This window comes from Zalophus californianus, chromosome 7 (genome assembly GCF_009762305.2).
Source record: "Zalophus californianus isolate mZalCal1 chromosome 7, mZalCal1.pri.v2, whole genome shotgun sequence".
NCBI lineage: Eukaryota > Metazoa > Chordata > Mammalia > Carnivora > Otariidae > Zalophus > Zalophus californianus.
The window spans coordinates 117,204,451-117,224,271 of NC_045601.1; the positions used below are offsets into that span (position 1 = coordinate 117,204,451).

Consider the following 19,821-nt stretch of genomic DNA (forward strand, 5'->3'; position numbering starts at 1 on the left):
CACACACTGTGGGTATATTCTGTCGCCGGTTGCCCCAGAACCTGTCCTCAAGCCTCACTGCCCCCACGTACTCCTCTTCCTCCCACTTTTATAAAAGGATGCTCCTATGAACACCCCAAGCCCCGGAGGTGAAACTACTCCCAGCCTCTTGCTGGCTTGCAGCTTTCCGGTTGAGTCTAAGCCTTTAGACGATACAACCCCAAACCCACTTCGTAACTGTTCCAGAAGATACCCGACGGCGTGTTGGTGTCTCTCACTGGAATTTCTGCACGAAGGGGGCTTTCGAAGCCGCTCCCTCTCTTTCTCCTTTTCTTCTGACAGTCTGTCGTCACCCATTGTTTCCCCAACTAACGTAAGGGCGGAGGAGAGAAACTTGTTCCCAAAATGATATTCCTGGTCTCCAGTCGCCCACTGGCCTCTTCTCGGAAAGGGCAGGGGGATGTAGAAAAAATTCTGGTTCCCTCCCCTTAAGGCTGCAGGCTTTCGCTTTCGCTTCCTCCTCCGACGATTTCTGGGTCCTAGGCGACAATGGCGCTGCTGGAGGTGTGCGGAGCCCCCCGAGGGCAGCGGAAGGATTGCGCGTTCCCGGCCCTGGGAAGCCAGCTTCGCTCGGACCCTGGACACTACAGCTTCTCTCTGCGATCTCCGGAGCTCGCCTTCCCCCGGGGAATGCAGGTCGGGGCTGTAAAGAGAATCCGGCCTGGAGGGGAGGCGGGGAGGAGGGCGCAGAGGAAGGGAGGGTCGCCCTCTGGGTCCTCTGGGTCGGGAGGCCGGGAAACCCAGAGGGGGCCATCCTTCAGCGAAGGAGAGCCTCGTCCAGGGCCCGGTGCCAGGGAAGAGGCCACGTGGGAATCGGGGGCTGACCGCCTGAGGGTTAGAAAGTACAGATTAGGGCAAAGAGTTAAGAGGTGTGGTGGAGGGAGACAAGAGAACTTTCCTGCCAGTTCTCCCTCACACAGGAATCACGAATCACGAATCACGAATCATGAAGCCTTTCTCCTGGGGCTCTCACGTGCCTTGGAAAACTGGGGAACTTTGTTAGCCTCCTCTCAGCCACTCTGTTGTGTGTCTTGGCTCAATCACTTCGTCTAGGTCTGGGGCATCGCTTGGGGATATTATTAATAAAACGTGTGGAGAGTGTTAAATGACCCATGAATGGAAAAAAAAAACACCCATTAAAGTCGCCCTTAAAATGTTTACTTATGGTTAGCATTTATTTCCTCTCATATCTATCCTGCTGGAAGATGGAAAAGGTTGGCATCATGTGCTTCTTCTTTTCCCTCTCCCAAGTCATATCCTGGTAGAGATTGGTTATTAACTGTTCCAGTTTTTAATGGCTGGAGAATTTCTGCCCGTCTCCTCACTCCCAGTCTCTCGTGAAACCTTTCCTGGAGCCTTGTGTTTCAGAAGGTTTCAGTGTCCCTTTCTCTGCCTTTTCTCTCTCATTAGCCCAGTGAATTCTTCCAGTCCCTTGGTGGGAATGGAGAAAGGAAGCTTCGGATTGAGATGAACCATGGCACTACCACTTTGGCCTTCAAATTCCAGCAAGGAGTGATTGTGGCAGTGGATTCTCGGGCTACCGCTGGAAATTATATTAGTGAGTGTGTGTGTGTGTGTGTGTGTGTGTGTGTGTGTGTGCGCGCGCGCGCGTGCGCGCGCCAGCAGGCAGAATCTGGGAAGCTGGGCCCCTCTCTCAGCAGGAGCCCCACATCTGCATCAAAGCAGAAGCAGATATTGATTTCAGACACACTGGGAGAGCTGTGGGGTCAATCCAACTCTCTCAAAGCTCCGTCTTCTTCCAGGCACCTCAAGGATTAACAAGGTGATTGAGATTAACCCTTACCTGCTCGGCACCATGTCTGGCTGTGCTGCAGACTGTCAGTACTGGGAGCGTCTCCTGGCCAAGGAGTGCAGGTAGGCCAGGCCTCCTATCTCCCTCCTAAGCCCTGTGGTCAGTCGTGGATCCTGGAACCTCCAGATCACTGTTCCTCCTCCTTTCCCCCTGGGCCAATGTAGCATCTTGGTGCTAATGCAGTATTTCACAAAACAGCCTTTTGGTGATTAGAAAACCTTCTCCCAAATCTCAGCCTGTGCTCTTGCCAATAAGCCAGGTAAGTTGTCAGTTATTTAGCACTGACGTCATCAACGCTGGTGGGATGGTGTCATTTGCTAGGATTTCTTATATGATTTGGATACTTTAAATTCCAAATCTTTCCCTGATCCTTAGATCCTACAAAAGCATTCTTCTCAAATGCTTATCTCTTTAATTATTTCCTGCACATCGAGTGGGCTGCTCCGAGAGCTAGCCTTCTCCTGCCACCTCTGAGTCCGCTGCCCCACCACCCTGTTGTACCCAGGCTGTACTATCTGAGGAACGGGGAGCGAATCTCAGTGTCAGCAGCCTCCAAACTGCTCTCCAACATGGTGTTCCAGTATCGAGGCATGAACCTGTCCATGGGCAGTATGATCTGTGGCTGGGATAAGAAGGTGGGTGCTCTCCATTCTCCCTATTCCCCCACGACGGATAGGAGACCGGGTTCCTCATCGTACACTCCCACGCCCTCCCCTGTAAGATGCGTGGCACATAGAACACTGGGTTATAGAGCCGTTCCAGCATTATCCATGGACTATTATTTCTGGGTCTAGATGTGGACCATTATTTCGTAAGCTTGTTCCTTTGGATAAAATAGCTGATTCCCACTTTTTCCCCCTAAAGGTCTATGATTGTTACTAAAATGTTGTCTTGGTTCAAATGTTCCCGCGTAATTCTTATTCTTCTACCCACTTTTTATGGCTCACACTTGAACCTGTATGTTACTGAAAACTCCCTCTGGGAAACTTCTTGCTTCCTATAGGGTCCTGGACTCTACTATGTGAATGAAAATGGGACTCGGCTCTCAGGAAATATGTTCTCCACTGGCAGTGGGAATACCTATGCCTATGGGGTCATGGATAGCGGCTATCGGCCTGATCTTAGCCCTGAAGAGGCCTATGAACTGGGCCGCAGGGCTATTGTTTATGCCACCCACCGAGACAGCTATTCTGGAGGTGTTGTCAACAGTAAGAGACCAATGCTACCGCACCCCTGGGTGGGGAAGGGGCATCCGAGATTGGGAGAGTTACAGGAGACAAAGTGGTAGGGAGGAGGTTTTCTTTCTTTCTTTCTTTTTCTTTCTTTCTTTCTTTCTTTCTTTCTTTCTTTCTTTCTTTCTTTCTTTCTTTCTTTCTTTCTTTCTTTCTTTTTCTTTCTTTCTTTCTTCCTTCCTTCCTTCCTTCCTTCCTTCCTTCCTTCCTTCCTTCCTTTTTCTTTCTTTCTTTCTTTGTCTTTCTTTTTCTTTCTTTCTTTCTTTCTTTCTTTCTTTTCTTTCTTTCTTTCTTTCCTTCTTTTCTTTCTTCTTTCTTTCTTTCTTTCCTTTCTTTCTTCTTTCTCTCTTTCTTTCTTTCAGATTTATTTATTTATTTGAGAGAGAGAGAGAGAGAGAGAGAGAAGGCATGCGAGTGTGGGGAGAGGCAGAGGGAGAGAAACTTCAAGCAGACTCCATGCTGGGTGTGGAGCCTGATGCGGGCTCGATCTCATGACCCTGAGATCTTGAAGTGAGCCAAAACCAAGAGTCAGAGGCTTAACTGACTGAGCTGCCCAGGCGTGGGGAAGAGATTTTCAGCATCCAAAGGGGGGCACTGAAGTGGTAGTAAACAAGTATGTGTTGAGCGTATGTTTGGGAGTATGTTATTGTCACCTTTCCACATAACACCATTAACAGGAACTTGCTGGAGTGAAAGGTGACTCCCTGTTCATTCTCATTTGCCCACAGTGTACCACATGAAGGAAGATGGTTGGGTGAAAGTGGAAAGTACAGACGTCAGTGACCTGCTGCTCCAGTACCGGGAGACCAGTCAGTAACTGCCGTGGCTAGGCACGCCTTTTCTGGTAGAGCCTGACCAACTCAGGAACCTGGGCTAGCTTACACCCCACAGGAAAGGGGAGCCTTAACCTGAGCCCTGAGGGGGAGAACCAGTGGCCAGTGGGGTAGGGTGGAGTTTACCCTTTTGCGTGTTCTCTGTTTCAAGGAGCATTCCCCCTACCCCAACCTCTGGGAGCCCCACTAAGCACAATAAAGGAAAATGGTTATAAATGCCTCTGTGTTGTGGATGAGTGGGCTTGGGGCTGGGGTTGTTGTTGGGAGGGGGCAGGAAATAGAGACGCTTTCCCTGAGAACAGACCCGAACCCCAACGTAAAAAATGGGGCCTCACCAAATATTTCTGTTGGGTTTTCCTTCCACACTCATCTCTCCATACCCTCAGGAAGGCCGGTCAAGGTCTGTGGACACATATTTGCCATGTAATTTAGATTAGGGTCCTTTTTATAGGGACACAACCTGAAGACTCCTGTGTGGTTCATTGTTAATGGTTTGGGTGTCTGGGAGTAGGGTACTAGAACAACTGTTTTTGACATTGTGGAGTCAGATGAAAAAGCTTCCACCTCATGTGTATATGGTGATTGGAAACATGGTACATTTACCTCAAATAACACTTTGGAGATACTGGATATTGAATGCAAAGATGGACATTAGGGGTTCAATTTCATGATGTGTCATGCTCAGTTGCAAGATGACAGGACCATGATTGAAGAGGAAGAGGACTCCCTCCTTGAAGAGGGAAATATGAGGAAAAAGTAAGCAGGTTAGGAAAATGAGACAGACATAATGAGATTTTCTGAATCATGCAAGAAGCATGGATGATGTCCCCTCTTAGGGAGAGTTAGTCAAAGAAAAAACTTGAAAGTAGTTAGCAGCTGAACAGGGAGCTTTTTTTTTTTTTTCCATTAGGGAGAGATTCTTAAAATCTCAGAATCGCACGGTTGGAGAAATTTTAATAATCCTCTACTTCAAATACACCACCCACCCTTTAAACCAGAAGTGCCTCATTGGTAAACATGCCAGTAATATTTCAAAGGGGTGGTTTGGAATCCAAGTGATCCTTCCTTTGGGGGTATTTTGAGTTGGGGGGATAGTTTCAATCTGAAGAGTTATTTCTGGAATAAACAAACCAGCATGTTCCATAGATGGGCTCTGGGTCAGGCAGGACCTGTAGAATCCTGTCTACTGCTTAATCAATGTTAAAATAGACCAGGAAACAAAGTCCATCCTCCTCATATACCAGAGATGCTCCCAAGACATAATCCGAAACACACACCTAGAAGCACCCGAACATGAGCTCTGCTCAAGGAGCTGTGTTGAGGATGAATATAAAGAATCAGGGCCTTTCAGCTCAAAATCTGTGTAAGTGGAAACCCACTTAGGCCCTGGTGAAAGTGTCTGGGACCTCCTATTTAGGAGAGGTCCTGAGTGTTTCTCGCTCAGAATCTGGCTCTGTTTTGATCCCAGACCCTAAAACAGGAGCTTTGGATGGAGGAAGAGGCAGTTCTCAAAACAGGATCAGAGCTCGAGGCAAGAAAATCCAGTGGTTCTCCAATTACAAAACATCTCAATCCTTGAAATAGCTTTGTTTTAGTTAATGACAATTTAAAACACTTGCAGGAGTTTTCTGTTCCAGAGTAAGGGTTGCTAACCGCGAAAGACTCACTGCGCGACGGGGCGCGTGCGCGCCCGCCTCGGTCCCGGGCTTCCGCGGACGGCAGGTGTCGCGCGTCCCCCGCCGGTGGCCGCCCTGCCCGGAACCGGGGCTCGGTCTGGGGAAGCGAAAGCGAAAGCGGCGGGCGCCGGGACGCCCCCGCTTGCAGAGTGCCTCGGGCACCACAGAAGGGGAGAACGAAGGTGAGCCAGCGCGAGCGGATCTCAAAGATCGGTGCGAGGCACGTAGCCGAAAGACCCTCCCCGGAGCTGCAGTCCCGAAGCCGCCGCCGGTGAGTTCGTACGGCCGGAAGCCTGGAGCGCTAACCGACGCATCCCAACCCGCCGCCCACTCCGCGCCCCCCGCCTCCCGTCCCTCTGGCCTCCCGGGTAGTGCAAGGGAGGCGGGTGGGGACCGCAGGGCGGCTCCTCGGAACTCGGCTGCGGCGGGCCGGTGGGGGTGGGGCGTGGGGGGGGGGGTGTCACTTTTTTTTTTTTTTAAAGGATGAGTATCCCTCTGACAGGCAGAATGCCTTCTGTCGGAAGCGGGCCGTACTGATGGGCACCGGGGACCCAGGGGATCATTCAGGGTAGGGGTGGGTAAAATGAGAAGCCGATGGACGGGTTGAGCGGAGTCAGGGTGGTGAGCATAGAGGCGAGGATGGGGACCCCAGCTCTGTAATTCCTCATCTTCTACCCCTAGATAACACCATGCGGTTCCCTGACCTGAGACCCTGCGCCTTCCTGCTGCTCGCCGACTTGGCTCTACTCTGGCTGCTTCAGGGGACTCTGGGGGCTCTCCTTCCCCCGGGGCTTCCAGGCCTGTGGCTGGAGGGGACCCTGCGACTTGGAGGGCTCTGGTGGCTGCTAAAGGTGGGAGGACTGCTGGGATTTGTGGGAACACTGCTGCCCCCGCTCTGCCTGGGGACCCCGCTGTTTCTCTCCCTGAGGGCCCTGGTCCCAAGGGCCTTGAGTGCTCCCCCAGTCAGAGTGGCTTCAGCCCCCTGGAGCTGGCTGCTGGTGGGGTATGCGGCTGCGTGGCTAAGCTGGGCCATGTGGGCTCTGCTGAGCTCCCCAGAAGCCCAGGAGAGGAAGCAGGGCCAGGAGAACAACACAGACTTGATGTGGAGGCTGCTGAAGCTCTCCTGGCCGGACTTGCCTTACCTTGTTGCAGCCTTCTGCTTCCTCATTGCTGCCGTGCTGGGTGAGTCAGGAGGAGGGCATTGGGAATTGGAGGTGGGCAAAGACCCTTGGTGCCAGCATGTTCATCCGTTCTCCTTCATGCCTCTTTCAGGTGAGACAGTCATCCCTTACTATTCGGGTCATGTCATTGACATCCTGAGAGGTGATTTTGACCCTGATGCCTTTGCCAGCACCATCTTTTTCATGTGTCTCTTCTCCATTGGGAGGTAGGTGATGCTTGATGGGGTTCATTTGCTAGCCCTTCACCTTTACAGGGACCTAGCATTTCCTAACTCTGTTTTCAGATCCTTTAGTACACGAAGCATAAAATACTTCAGCCAAAATAGGTGTGAATTTGTTTATTCGCCATTCTATTTCACACACTCATCTGTTCATTCTTTCCTTCACCATACTTACCTGACATTAGGCTTCTAATCCATACTTGCTACTCTTTGCTGAAACCAGTTCCTCAGAAGTGACTCCCAGACCCATATTTCTACACCCAGCTCTAGTCTTGTAGTCCAGTTGTCTTCTTGACATTTCCGTTGGACAGCCCACTGTCATCTTACACTCCACACGCCCAGAGCTTCAAATGTATTACACTCCCTCCTGGTCTTGTTGAAAGTGCCTCCCTCTTTTATTCCCATGTACGAAACAATCAGTTTCCTGGGCTCCAAGCATCAGTATTGTTGATGCCTTTCTGATGTTCAGACACTAGCCCCATCATTTTCTGCTTTCAAAGTATTTCTCCTGTGGCGCTTTTCTGGCCATTCTCACTGTGATCGCTGGAGTTCAAACTCTCCTCATTTTATGTCTGACTAGCCCAACAACCTTCTAAACATAGAAACCATATTTTGTGAAATACTTGCTTCTCTGTTTTCACATTTTTCCTTTAAGTTTAGTTGTATAAATGGTTGGCCTAAGAGGAATGCTCAACTCCAGGGACAATAGAGATGAGGGAACAGCATGTCTCCGGGGCTCCAGAGAAGGGGAGGCCAAGGGAATTCATTGCTGCAGTTCCCCCAGTAAAGTAGGAAGAAAGACTTTGGGGTGGGGAGGAAAGAGACCAAGACAGAGGGGGACAGTAGAGGGACAGCACTGAAGGAGGCCATAGGCTATTTCTCTGGACAACATCTCTTCATTTCTGTCATAGTCTTCCCTGTGTCTAGCACGGACTGAGCTCCAGAGATACTCGTGAATTTGTATGTGTTATGATTCTGTTCCCACGTCTAGCTCTCCGTGTTCTGTTTTTCTTCCCTCTGTTCATTCCTGCCCCTCCCCTTGTCTCCCTCTCTCTCTGCCTCTCTTCTGCCTCTCCTGGTACACTTTCCCCGGCCTTGTATTTCTTTTCATTCTGTGCTTTCTCCTCTGCTTCCCGCGCTCGTTCCCTCCCGTGCACCCATGTCCGCTTCAGCCCGGTTCCCTCCTTCCTCCACAGCTCCCTGTGTGCAGGCTGCCGGGGAAGCTGCTTCACCTTCACCATGTCCAGAATCAATATGCGGGTCCGGCAGCTGCTTTTCTCCTCCCTTCTGCGCCAGGACCTCAGTTTCTTCCAGGATACTAAGACAGGTGGGGCCTGGAGTCCAGGTCTGGGATTCCCCTGGACATTTCTTGCCTCTCTACCTTCCGGGTACCCCGTAAACAGCCTCTCTTCCGCTCGCTGTGCCAGGAGCTGCTGAAGAGCTGCTGAGTTCTCTTTTGGGATGGGACAGTGAGGTCGCCTCCCCCAGACTCTGCAAGTGAGGGGGGGGTGTTTAGAAGACGGGCTTGTGTCAATGGGGAGGGTTGGCATCAGTCTCGGGGGGTTCTGCATTACGCAGAGTTTCCTCACCAGCTCTGTCGTCCCCAGGGGAGCTGAATTCGAGGCTGAACTCCGATACCAAATTGATGAGCAACTGGCTTGCTCTTAATGCCAACGTGTTCTTGCGAAGCCTGGTCAAAGTGGTGGGGCTGTATAGCTTCATGCTCAGCCTGTCCCCGCGACTCGCCCTCCTCTCTCTGCTCAAGGTGCCTCTGGCAGTAACGGCTCAAAAAGTGTACGATGTCCGCTGTCAGGTATGTGGGGACGTTAGGGAATCCCCGGGGCAGAAGAAAACTCTCCAGAGGTCTTCTCTTCTCAGCCTCAAGAGCAGCAGTTCTGACAGGCTTGAGAAGGGTGCTGACCCCTGGGATTTTATGTAAGTGTGTGTGTGTGTGTGTGTGTGTGTGTGTGTGTGTATGAGAGAGAAGAAGAGAGAGCATTTTTCTGGGAACAGGATAACTTCTTTTTTTCCCCCACAATTATAAGCCTCATTTTATTTTATTTTTTATTATTATGTTATGTTAATCACCATATATTACATCAATAGTTTTTGATATAGCGTCCCATGATTCATTGTTTGCGTACAACACCCAGTGCTCCATGCAGTACGTGCCCTCCTTAATACCCATCACCGGGCTAACCCATCCCCCCATCCCCCTCCCCTCTAGAACCCTCAGTTCGTTTTTCAGAGTCCATCGTCTCTCATGGTCCGTCTCCTCCTCCGATTTCCCCCCCTTCATTCTTCCCCTCCTGCTATCTTCTTCTTCTTTTTTGTTTTTAACACATAATGTATTATTTGTTTCAGAGGTACAGGTCTGTGATTCAACAGTCTTGCACAATTCACAGTGCTCACCAGAGCACATACCCTCCCCAATGTCTATCAGCCAGCCACCCCATCCCTCCCACCCCCCACCACTCCAGCAACCCTCAGTTTGTTTACTGAGATTAAGAATTCCTCATATCAGTGAAGTCATAGGATACATGTCTTTCTCTGATTGACTTATTTCACTCAGCGTAACACCCTCCAGTTCCATCCACGTCGTTGCAAATGGCAAGATCTCATTCCTTTTGATGGCTGCATAATATTCCATTGTGTATATATACCACATCTTCTTTATCCATTCATCTGTCGATGGACATCTTGGCTCTTTCCACAGTTTGGCTATTGTGGCCATTGCTGCTATAAACATCGGGTGCACGTACCCCGATGTATCTTTGGGGTAAATACCCAGTAGTGCAATTGCTGGGGCATAGGGTAGCTCTATTTTCAACTGTTTGAGGAACCCCCACACTGTTTTCCAGAGGGGCTGCCCCAGCTTGCATTCCCACCAAGAGTGTGGGAGGTGGGAACAGGATAGCTTCTTACCAAATTCTCAAAGGGGTCTGTCCATACCTTCCCCACAAAAGATTAAAAATGCTGTCTTAGAGGATTTTTAGGTAGAGTTTTCCCCTGATTAGAAAGGAATTTGGATGGAGTGTAGAGAAAGTGGAAAGTGCAGTCAGGAAGTCCTGAGTCTGAATATCAGCTCCGCTTTCTCTCTTTTTAGAAAAATGGTGGTAAAGTATACATAACATTTGCAATGACGCGGATGGAACTGGAGGGGATTATGCTAAGTGAAGTGAGTCAGTCAGAGAAAGACAAGTATCATATGATCTCACTGATATGAGGAATTCGAGAAACAAGACAGAGGAGCATGGGGAAGGGAGGGAAAAATGAAACAAGATGAAACCAGAGAGGGAGACAAACCATAAGAGACTCTTAATCTCAGGAAACAAACTGAGGGTTGCTGGAGTGGAGGAGGTGGGAGGGAGGGGTGGCTGGGTGATGGACATTGGGGAGGGTATGTGCTATGGTGAGCGCTGTGAATTGTGTAAGACTGATGAATCACAGACCTGTACCCCTGAAACAAATAATACATTATATATTAATAAAAACAATTTATGTGGGAAAATAGAGATCCAAAGATAGCTATGGGAAAAAAAGTATACATAACATAAAATTTACCATTTTTACTATTTTTAATTGTGCCATGTCAGTGGCATTAAGTACGTACACACTGTTGTGCAAGGATCACCACCATCCATCTCCAGAACTTTCTTCATTTTCCCAAGCTGAAACTCGGTACCTATTAAATAATAACTGCCCACTTCCCCTACTCCCAGCCCCTGACAATGACCAGTTTATTGTCTGTCTCTATGAATTTGATTACTCTCAGTATCTCATGTAAGTGGGATCATCCAGTATTTATCTTTTTGTGATTGGCTTATTTCATTTAGCGTAATGTCCTCCAGGTTCATCCCTGTTGTAGCACGTGTCAGAATTTTCATCCTTTTTAAGGCTAATACTCCAATGATGCACAGACCACATTTTGTTTATCCATTCGTCTGTTGCTGGATGCTTGGGTTGCTTCCACCTTTTGGCTATTGTGAATAATGCTGCTGTGAACATGGGTGTACAAATATCTGTTCGAGTCTCTGCTTTCAGTCCTTTTGGGTATATACCCAGAGGTAGAACTGCTGGATCCTATGGTGATTCTATTTTTAATATTTGGAAGAGCTGCCGCCATACTGTTTTCACAGAGCCTGCACCATTTTACATTCCCCTTGGCAATACACAAGGGTTTCGATTTCTCCACATCCTTCTCCAACGCTTGTTATCTTCTGTTTGTTTCTTCTTTATTACATTCCCCATTACTTATTTATCTTATAACTGGAAGTTTGTACCTTTTGACCACCTTCCTCCAATCAATCCCCACCCCTGCCTCTGGTCTCTGGTAACTACAAATCTGATCTCCTTTTCTGTGAATTTTTTTTTCTTTACATGGCACATATAAATGAGATCATACAGTATTTGTCTTCTGCCTGGCTTATTTCACTTAGCATAATGCCCTCAGGGTCCATCCATGTTGTTGCAAATGGCAGGATTTCCTTCTTTTTTTTATGGCTGAGTAAAATTCCTCTGTATACATAATATGCCCCACTTTTAAAAAAATAACAGCCATCCTAATTTTTGTGAGGTGATGGCTCACCATGGTTTTGATTTGCATTTCCCTAGTGACTAGTGGTGTTGAACATCTTTTCACGTGCTTGTTGGCCATTTTTATATCTTTTTTTGGAAAAATGTCTAAGTTCTTTGCTCATTTTTTAAATTGCGTTGTGTTTTACTTGTTGAATTGTAGGACTTCTTTCACTATTCTGGATATTAGCCCCTTATCAGATACATGATTTGGGAAATGTTTTCTCCCATTCGGTGGGGTTCCTTTTCTGTGGATAGAGTCCTTTGATACACAAAAGTTTCTAATTTTGATGAAGACCAATTTATCTGTTTTTTTCTTTTGTTGCCTGTAACTTTAGGTTTATATCCAAGAAATCATCACCAAATCTAGTGTCATGAAGCTTTGCCCTGATGTTTTCTTCTAAGAGTTTTATGGTTTTAGCTCTGGTTTAGGTTTTTGATCCATTTTGAGTTACAGTCCCACCTTTTGTTAACTAGCTGTGGCCACTTAGGAAAATGATCCCTTCTGCCTTCGTTCAGACAACAAGGGTGGTGTGACCTCCCTTAAATGAAGGAGCAAAAATCACCTGTATCCCCTACACTACCCAGCACTAAGAGCTCTGTAACATTTTGTTCCCTCCCTCTCTACTCTCATTAGTCCTTCTGGAAAGAAATGTAAGGAAGAGGGAAAGAGAATGGTTAGATAGTTTTAGGTAGCTCGGGGGAGCATCCCCGGGGCAGGATGAGACATGGGGGGGGGTCTCCTGTCTTCTGCCCCAACAGCCCCTTACATCCCCTGGCTCACTTTTGCAGGTTGTGCTTCGTGAGATCCAGAATGCTGTGGCGAAAGCAGGACAGGTGGTGCGGGAGGCAGTTGGAGGGCTGCAGACGGTGCGCAGTTTTGGGGCTGAGGAGCACGAGTGCTGTCTCTATGAGGAGGCCCTGGAGCGGTGCCGGCAGCTGTGGTGGCAACGAGACCTGGAATGTGCCCTCTACTTACTCTTTCAGAGGGTGAGGAGGCTGCGTGGCTGGGGCTAGGAGCCAGGGAGGGGCAGGGAAGGCAATGGGTTCCCCGCTGTGGTAGGAGTGGACTCTTAGTGCTTTCTTCTTGCCCTGCAGATGCTGCACTTGGGGATGCAGGTGCTGATGCTGAACTGTGGGCTGCAGCAGATCCTGGCTGGGGACCTCACCCAAGGTGGGCTGCTCTCCTTCCTGCTCTACCAGGAAGACACGGGCCATTATGTACAGGTGAGTCAGGAGCCTGGGCATACTCTTCCCCCCGCCCCCACCACGGCCCCCCCTGTTTTTCTCTCTGGCCTCTGGGCCTTGGCCTTTATTTGCATCCCTTAAAAATACAAAACCAAACCAAATCCCAACTCATTGTATTATGGAGAATTTCAAACATACGCAAAAAAAAAAAAAAAGATAAACTGTAATGAACCTGCATGTACCCATCACCTGCTTTAAAATTATCAACTCATGGCCATTCTGTTTCAACTGTATCCCCACCCATATGATTCTGAAGCAAATTCAAGATATAGTTTTATCTGTAAATGCATCAGGGCGTATCTCTAAAACATAAACATTAAAAAAATATAACCACGAAGGCCTTCTCACACCAAAAAAGTATAACAGTAATTCCTAAAATTCATCAAATACAGGGGTTATATTTCCACTTGTCTCATCCATGTAACGTATGTGTATATATTACATTTCTCTCTCTCATGTATGTCTGGTAGGATCAGCCATTAACTCCCAATGCCTAGATCCATTAAAATCATGAGGGGCTGCAAGACGGTGACACTCTACCATTCCTCCACTTATTAGCTTGAATACATCTATCCAGGGAGACTTACCCTCGTCTACTCTTTGGTAACCCACTGGTACAGTTTGAGTAGGAAAGGCAGAATAGCATTTAGTTCTTTCCCTATATTTACCAGTTTTCAAAATAAATCATTACTTCATCTTGGTCGTTATTTTATAATTTTCCTAGATATTTGTGAACCATCTTTTATGTATGGAGAGCTGGGCTAGGCACTCTGGTGGCTGCAAAGATGAGGTGGGCACCGTGCCTGCTTTTAAGGAGCCCCCTGTCCAGCTAGGCAAAACAGAGCTGTGCGCGAGTAATACAGAATGGGCATTGGAAGGTCTGGGGATAGAAGTAGCGCTGAACGGGAGGAGTATGGACCTCTCCACCCTTTACATTGCAAATTAAGTACGGACCTCTCCATCCTTTACATTGCTGGGGTATTGGGTTGCCTTTAAATTCCATCTAAATTGCACATTTAGGGGTAGGGAATCCTTTTTGGATGAGGGGAGGAGAAGCTTGGCCCGGCGGTGTGTGGCAGGGAGGAGCTGGGGAGCTGGTTTCTGATGAAGCTGCATTTGATTAGCTGACCCCTCCGTTCCTGTTTTCCAGTCCCTGGTTTACATGTGTGGCGATATGCTCAGCAACGTCGGGGCTGCGGAGAAGGTGTTTCAGTACCTGGACCGAAAGCCCAAGCTGCCCCCGCCCGGGACGCTGGCCCCTCCCACTCTGCGGGGGCTGGTGGAATTCCAAGACGTCTCCTTCGCGTATCCCAACCGCCCCGACCAGCCTGTGCTCAAGGTGCCTGCCTGAAAGGGGCCGCGGGGAGGAAACCCGGGCCCCACGCGCTCCCTGGCAGCGCGGCCTGTAGATCCTTTGCCTCTGAGAAGTGGATCTTCCCTCAGGCAGAACGGGACGGGGAGGGCCCAGAGGCAAGCCTCTGACTGTTTCCTGGCTTTTCTAGGGGCTGACGTTCACCCTCCGTCCTGGCCAGATGACGGCTCTGGTGGGGCCCAATGGGTCGGGGAAGAGCACAGTGGCCGCGTTGCTGCAGAATCTGTACCAGCCCACGGGGGGCAGGCTGCTGCTGGATGGGAAGCCCATCTCCCAGTATGAACACTGCTACCTGCACCGACAGGTGGGTGGTGGCAGAGGAAGAAGAGGGACAGGAGATAGGAGGGAAGAAGCGGGTCCAGAGAGTGTGGGAGAGCCGTGGGAAGAAACACAAGGAGCCCATTCTGAGGGAGCTAGACCAGGAGGAAAAGAAAATCCCTGCCATGGGGGTTAAGGCACCGTCCGCTGCTCCCATCCCCTCTCTCTGCACAGGTGACTTCGGTGGGGCAGGAGCCTGTGCTCTTCTCTGGTTCTGTGAGGGACAACATTGCGTACGGGCTGAAGAGCTGCAGTGATGAGAAGGTGATGGCAGCTGCCCAGGCCGCCAGCGCGGCCGGCTTCATACAGGAGATGGAGCGGGGCCTGTATACAGGTACCTTCAGTCAGAAGAGGAACTGGAGCTGCTTCTTGGGGGTGCGGGTTGTGTTTGCTCTTTCCTTGCCCTTTGCTTGGCTCCCACTTCCCCGCCTTCCCCGGCACCAGGAGCTCTCTAGTTGCCTGTCCTGTTAGGGAGTCTTTGTTCCCAATGGCCACGGGGTAGTTGTGCTCCCTCTCCGAGGGCCACCCCAGCAGGTGTCCACCCCTGCCCTCCTGACACCGGCTCTCATGCCTCCTAATGGGTGCTGGTGGAAAGACCAGCTGTGCACTTGCCCCTGCTCGTGGGGAGGATGTTGTAGTGGCCACTTGTGTCTGAGGAAAGGTATTTCTCCGTTTCCTCAGATGTAGGGGAAAAAGGGAACCAGTTGGCTGCGGGACAGAAACAGTGTCTGGCCATTGCCCGGGCCCTAGTGCGGGACCCACGAGTCCTCATCCTGGATGAAGCCACCAGTGCCCTGGACGTCCAGTGTGAGCAGGCCGTGAGTACCAGTGTGGGAGGGCGGCGCAGTGCGGCCTGAGCGTCACGGTTGAAGGAGCAGCCTATGCAGAATTGGGCAGAGGCAAGACGAATGGAAGAGTGTCTGTGCTTTCGCAGGGGGTGGGGAGTGGAGTGGAGAGTATGGGGTGTGGGAACACCCCCTCTTTGTCCACAGCTCCCTTTTCTATGTGCCTCCTGCAGTAGGACAGCTGAGAGTGAAGGGCAGTGCAGACTCTATCGTTCACTCTTTCCGACTTTCTCATCTTTCACCCCTTCTTTACCCCATGCCACAAGACATGGTGCCCAGTGGGGATATGGTGCCCATCCTGTTCTTACCTTTATTATTATTATTTTCAAAGGATTTGAGAAAGAGACACAGAGAGAGAGAGAGGACAAGTGGGGGGAGGAGCAGAAGGAGAAGCAGACTCCCTGCCGAGCAGGGAGCCCGATGCGGGACTCGATCCCAGGACCCTGGGATCATGACCTGAGCCAAAGGCAGACGCTTAACAACTGAGCCATCTAGGCGCCCCTATTTTTTTTTGTTTTTAGAGATTTTATTTATTTGAGAGAGAGAGAGAGAGCGAGAGAGCTCAAGCAGGGTGAACAGCAGAGGGAGAGGGAGAAGCAGACTCCCTGATGAGCAGGGAGCCCAACTTGGGCCGTGATCCCAGGACCCTGGGATCATAACCTGAGCCTAAGGCAGATACTTAACCAACTGAGCCACCCAAGTGCCCCGGTTCTTACCTTTCTGAGGCATTATGATCTTCTCCCTTCAGCTGCAGGACTGGAAATCCCATGGAGACCGAACGGTGCTGGTGATCGCTCACAGGCTGCAGACGGTGCAGAGTGCTGACCAGATCCTGGTGCTCAGGCAGGGAGAGCTGCTGGAGCATGCACAGCTCATGGAGGGCCAGGACCTCTATTCCCGCCTGGTGCAGCAGCTACTGGAGGACTGAGGCCCCGTCCCCGGGCCCTTCTCATGGCCATCTCTGTGACCCAGAGTAGCTTGTGCTCGGGGTTTCCCTGGGCTTGTGCCCCCGGGTAGTTGTTCATGAAGCTGGAGGCTGGGTGGAAGTTTGGACCGTGTGTGCTCCTATTGGGGCTGGGAGTGAGGGGGAGGGGGGTGCCGTCTGTTTCCAAGATCATTTCCCTGGTGCTGAGTAGTGTATTGTGGCATAATACATCTATTTAAAAATATTTTCCTTATTATGTAAATAGCACATATGCATCGAGAAAAGTAAAATTAACCTTTGTTTCACTTCCCAGAGGTCACCATAGCTACTATTTTGCCAGCTACCTATCTGTGTCTTGTCTCTACTTTGAGATAAATGTTAGCGAATATGACATAAATATTCATGAGGTTGCCTTTCTGTATCTTTCTCTATTTGCACTGATGTCTGATATTTTGGGGGAAGTTAGTTTATGGAGGGGTAGAACACAGTTTCCTAATTAACAGTGTTAATAAAACATTGGTAATATCTACTATTTGTAGAGTTTTAATATGAATAGGAACTATGCTAAATATTTTTCAGGCATTATCATATTTAGTCCTTTTCCTCAACCCTGTGAGGTTGGTTATTATTATTCCCATCTTACAGATGAGGAAACTGAGTCTCAAAGAGATTAAATAACTTTTCCAAGGTTATACAGTGGTGGAGTTGGAGTTGAATCCAGGCCTGACCCGGGTCCACAATCTCAACCAATAAATTATATGACATCATGTGTTCATAATCTCGAATTCATACTCAGATCCAGTAAATAGCTCTGAATCCACTGCCTTCTCTCTAGTCCCATTGTTATTATAAACTTTCATTTAGTCTTAGACGATCTCATTTCCAAAGAGGTTTCCCCACCATTGGTTCACCTTTTCCAGCCATTCTTTGTGAAGTAATTTTTCTTTCTAGCAGACACATAAGATGACGTCACTTCCGTAAAGTTCTTCAAGCGCTCTTCATTCCTTTCTGCTCAGATCTTCCTCACAGCATGCAAGGTTGTGCAGCTTATTTGCAGCACCCTTTCCTGTTGCATTGAACTCCTGCAGCAAACTTACATGCCTTTGTGCCTTTGCATATGGTGTGTTCTTGCTGTTTCCTGAACCACCCTTCCTGATTTACCCCAAGTCCTTCAAGGTTTAACTCAGGGGTCAGGTCTTCCAGGAAGCCTTTCCTGATCTCAGTCAGGAGAAAGTGTCCTTTCCATGTGCTTCTATCCCCCGAGCGTTTACCTATTTCACAGCCTGTAATAAACTCCTTATCCTCCCACCTCTCTGTTCTCCCACTAGACCATGAGCTCCTGGGGGGAAGGCCATATGTCCTACTAAGCTTTATATTGACAACCTCGTACAGGTTGTCGATTCATAGCAGACAATAAGCCAATGTCTGTTGCACAAATGAGTAAATCTTCTCTGTCCTTTCTATACACCAACCACTGAGAATTCAGAGCTGTGTACATTACTGCCTTTTGGGAGGGAGTTACCTTTGAAGGTTCCTATTCTAGGAAAGAGAAACTTTCACATTCCCAGAAACACCAGGTACTTTCCAGCTCTAGCAATGAACTAGCAAGAACTTATGTTTTGCTTTTTTTTTTTTCTCTGCCTGGTAACTGTTGGGAAAGAGGCAGGGTGAGAGTAGGGAGCTTTTTCATGCAGATAAGCCTTTGCTTCATTCTGCTGTTTGTGTCTCGAGAAATACCCACAGGAGAGAGAAGTCTAGCCTAATTCCTTCCCCTTTCAACCAAACATCCTTCCTTTACTTATACAATGGGAATAATCATTCCTATATCTCCCAACCTTAGGGAGACTGTTGCCCTCATGGAAGAAGATGATCTGTTAAAATTCTTTGCTATCCCTAGTATGACACCCAAAGACTCCTAATAGTTTAAGCCTGAAAGGCATCTTAAAAGTAACATAGCAGTCAAATCTTACTTTACAGAAAGGAGAACTGGCCTGAAATCACAGGGCTACTCAGTGATTGAACTGGGAAGAAAACAGGCATCCAGATGGGCAGTTCAGAAAGATGCAGCAGACCTCAGGATCTTAGGATGTCTCGAAAGTTGGTTATCTTAGGGAAACTCCCAAGTAGGCCTTATGTCAGGGACACATTCTAGAAATGTTCCCTGGAGGTCAAAGTGTGGAACTTCGGCAAATGCCTACAAGTGTGGTCTGTCTGGTAACCACAGATATGGGTAATTCTAGTCTGTTCCCGAGTTCTAGTTCTTTTCATTCACCTCACCTCCCCTTGAATACCATTTGATCTGCCTGCCCCTTAACTTCCCCTTCTTTTCACTTACTTTCGGCATCTTTCCCATTCGGTTGTATTTTACTCTTGCCAAAGGATGGTATGAATGGAGAGGGTAAACCTAAGAAACTCTCATAGATTTCTTTGGAGCCCCTGGACCACCTCCCACCCCATCTGCTTTGCCCAGTGTGGAAATGGTGTTGAATTTCAAGTCCTTTATTCCCCAGCGGAGTAGGTAGCCTCCTGCAGTCCACATGGCAGTGTGGTTCAAGAGGAGGAAGAGTGCAGTTGTCAGAATTTTGGAGAAAGGAGTAGGGAGTAAGCAAAACAAAAGATCTTCCTGGTTTTTGGCGCTGAGTGAGCCAAAAAAGCACCCATCTGATTGAGTCTGATGCCCATCTAGTGATCCTAGGAAATACTGGGTTTTGAACCTAGAGTTTTATGGACTTATGAATTGTAATAACTTTAATGACAATAATCATTCAAGTGCTATGCTAAGTGCCTGATGTATATCTTTGTACTTTTTCTTCAAGATAATCCTATGTGGCAGATATTACTATATCAATTCTAAGAATGAGAAAATGGAGGTTTAGGTACATTGCCTGGGTCACCAAGCTTGGAAAAGGTGGACTCTGCCCAGCTTTACTACAAAACTCCTCAGAAGAGTTGCCTATACTCCCTCTATCTGCTTACCCTCCTACTATTCTTTCTTAAAGATATGATTTATGTGAATAGGCAATATATTAATGTGATATAAAATTCAAAAGCCACAAAAAGCTATGCAGAGGAAACCCTCTCTCCCATCCTTCCCGTGGTTTGCCATGGGAAACAAGGTTTAATTTTACTTTTCTCGATGCATATGTGAGATTGCATACACAATCCATGCTCCAAGCTTTATGTTTATCCTTCTAGGGAAATTTCATGTATATTTAAGCAAATATGTGTATATGTTCTTGTTCCCTATTTTTACAAATAGCAGGTCCTTAGATCCACTGTTCTGAACTTTAGTTTTTATACTTAGAAATACATGACTATATAGCATTCTATTTTATGGAAGTACCGTATTTCATTTAGCTTGTCTTCTATTGATGGGTAGTTAGGTTACTGGAAGTCTTTAGCTATTATAAGCAATGCCTTGTATAGACATTATAATACACATGTGCAAGAATATCCATAGGATAAAATTCTAAAGGGGGAGTTGCTGAGTCCAAGTGACTATACATTACTAATATTGATATATGTTGCAAAATTGCCTTCATA

The 19,821-nt window shown here is 48.3% G+C and overlaps 2 protein-coding genes across 3 annotated transcripts; both read left to right on the plus strand.

Annotated features, from left to right (window-relative positions):
• Positions 1-476: 476 nt before the first annotated feature.
• PSMB8 (proteasome 20S subunit beta 8) lies at positions 477-4,129 on the plus strand. Its single transcript, XM_027603920.2, has 6 exons — positions 477-675; positions 1,450-1,597; positions 1,803-1,914; positions 2,358-2,487; positions 2,856-3,060; positions 3,813-4,129. Exons 1-6 carry the CDS (start codon positions 529-531, stop codon positions 3,899-3,901), a joined length of 831 nt encoding a protein of 276 aa, XP_027459721.2. The 5' UTR covers positions 477-528; the 3' UTR covers positions 3,902-4,129.
• A 1,509-nt stretch (positions 4,130-5,638) lies between these two features.
• On the plus strand, positions 5,639-17,045 carry TAP2 (transporter 2, ATP binding cassette subfamily B member). 2 transcript variants are annotated; one of them, XM_027602604.2, is made up of 12 exons: positions 5,639-5,864; positions 6,275-6,775; positions 6,866-6,980; positions 8,192-8,322; positions 8,603-8,808; positions 12,363-12,560; positions 12,669-12,797; positions 13,969-14,157; positions 14,321-14,494; positions 14,683-14,842; positions 15,190-15,326; positions 16,102-17,045. In XM_027602604.2, the coding sequence occupies exons 2-12, from the start codon at positions 6,283-6,285 to the stop codon at positions 16,279-16,281; spliced, it is 2,112 nt and encodes a 703-aa protein (XP_027458405.2). In that variant the 5' UTR covers positions 5,639-5,864; positions 6,275-6,282; the 3' UTR covers positions 16,282-17,045. The 2 variants fall into 2 exon arrangements, with proteins under 2 accessions (XP_027458405.2, XP_027458406.2); XM_027602605.2 differs by lacking the exon at positions 5,639-5,864 and adding an exon at positions 6,119-6,161.
• The last annotated feature ends 2,776 nt before the right edge of the window (positions 17,046-19,821 follow it).

Coding starts and splice junctions, on each gene's coding strand:
- PSMB8 (XM_027603920.2), top strand. CDS start 529: ATGGCGCTGCTGGAGGTGTGCGGAGCCCCCCGAGGGCAGCGGAAGGAT. Junction 676..1,449: donor CCTTCCCCCGGGGAATGCAG/GTCGGGGCTGTA, acceptor CTCTCTCATTAG/CCCAGTGAATTCTTCCAGTC. Junction 2,488..2,855: donor TCTGTGGCTGGGATAAGAAG/GTGGGTGCTCTC, acceptor TGCTTCCTATAG/GGTCCTGGACTCTACTATGT.
- TAP2 (XM_027602604.2), top strand. CDS start 6,283: ATGCGGTTCCCTGACCTGAGACCCTGCGCCTTCCTGCTGCTCGCCGAC. Junction 6,776..6,865: donor CCTCATTGCTGCCGTGCTGG/GTGAGTCAGGAG, acceptor TGCCTCTTTCAG/GTGAGACAGTCATCCCTTAC. Junction 14,158..14,320: donor CCGACCAGCCTGTGCTCAAG/GTGCCTGCCTGA, acceptor TGGCTTTTCTAG/GGGCTGACGTTCACCCTCCG.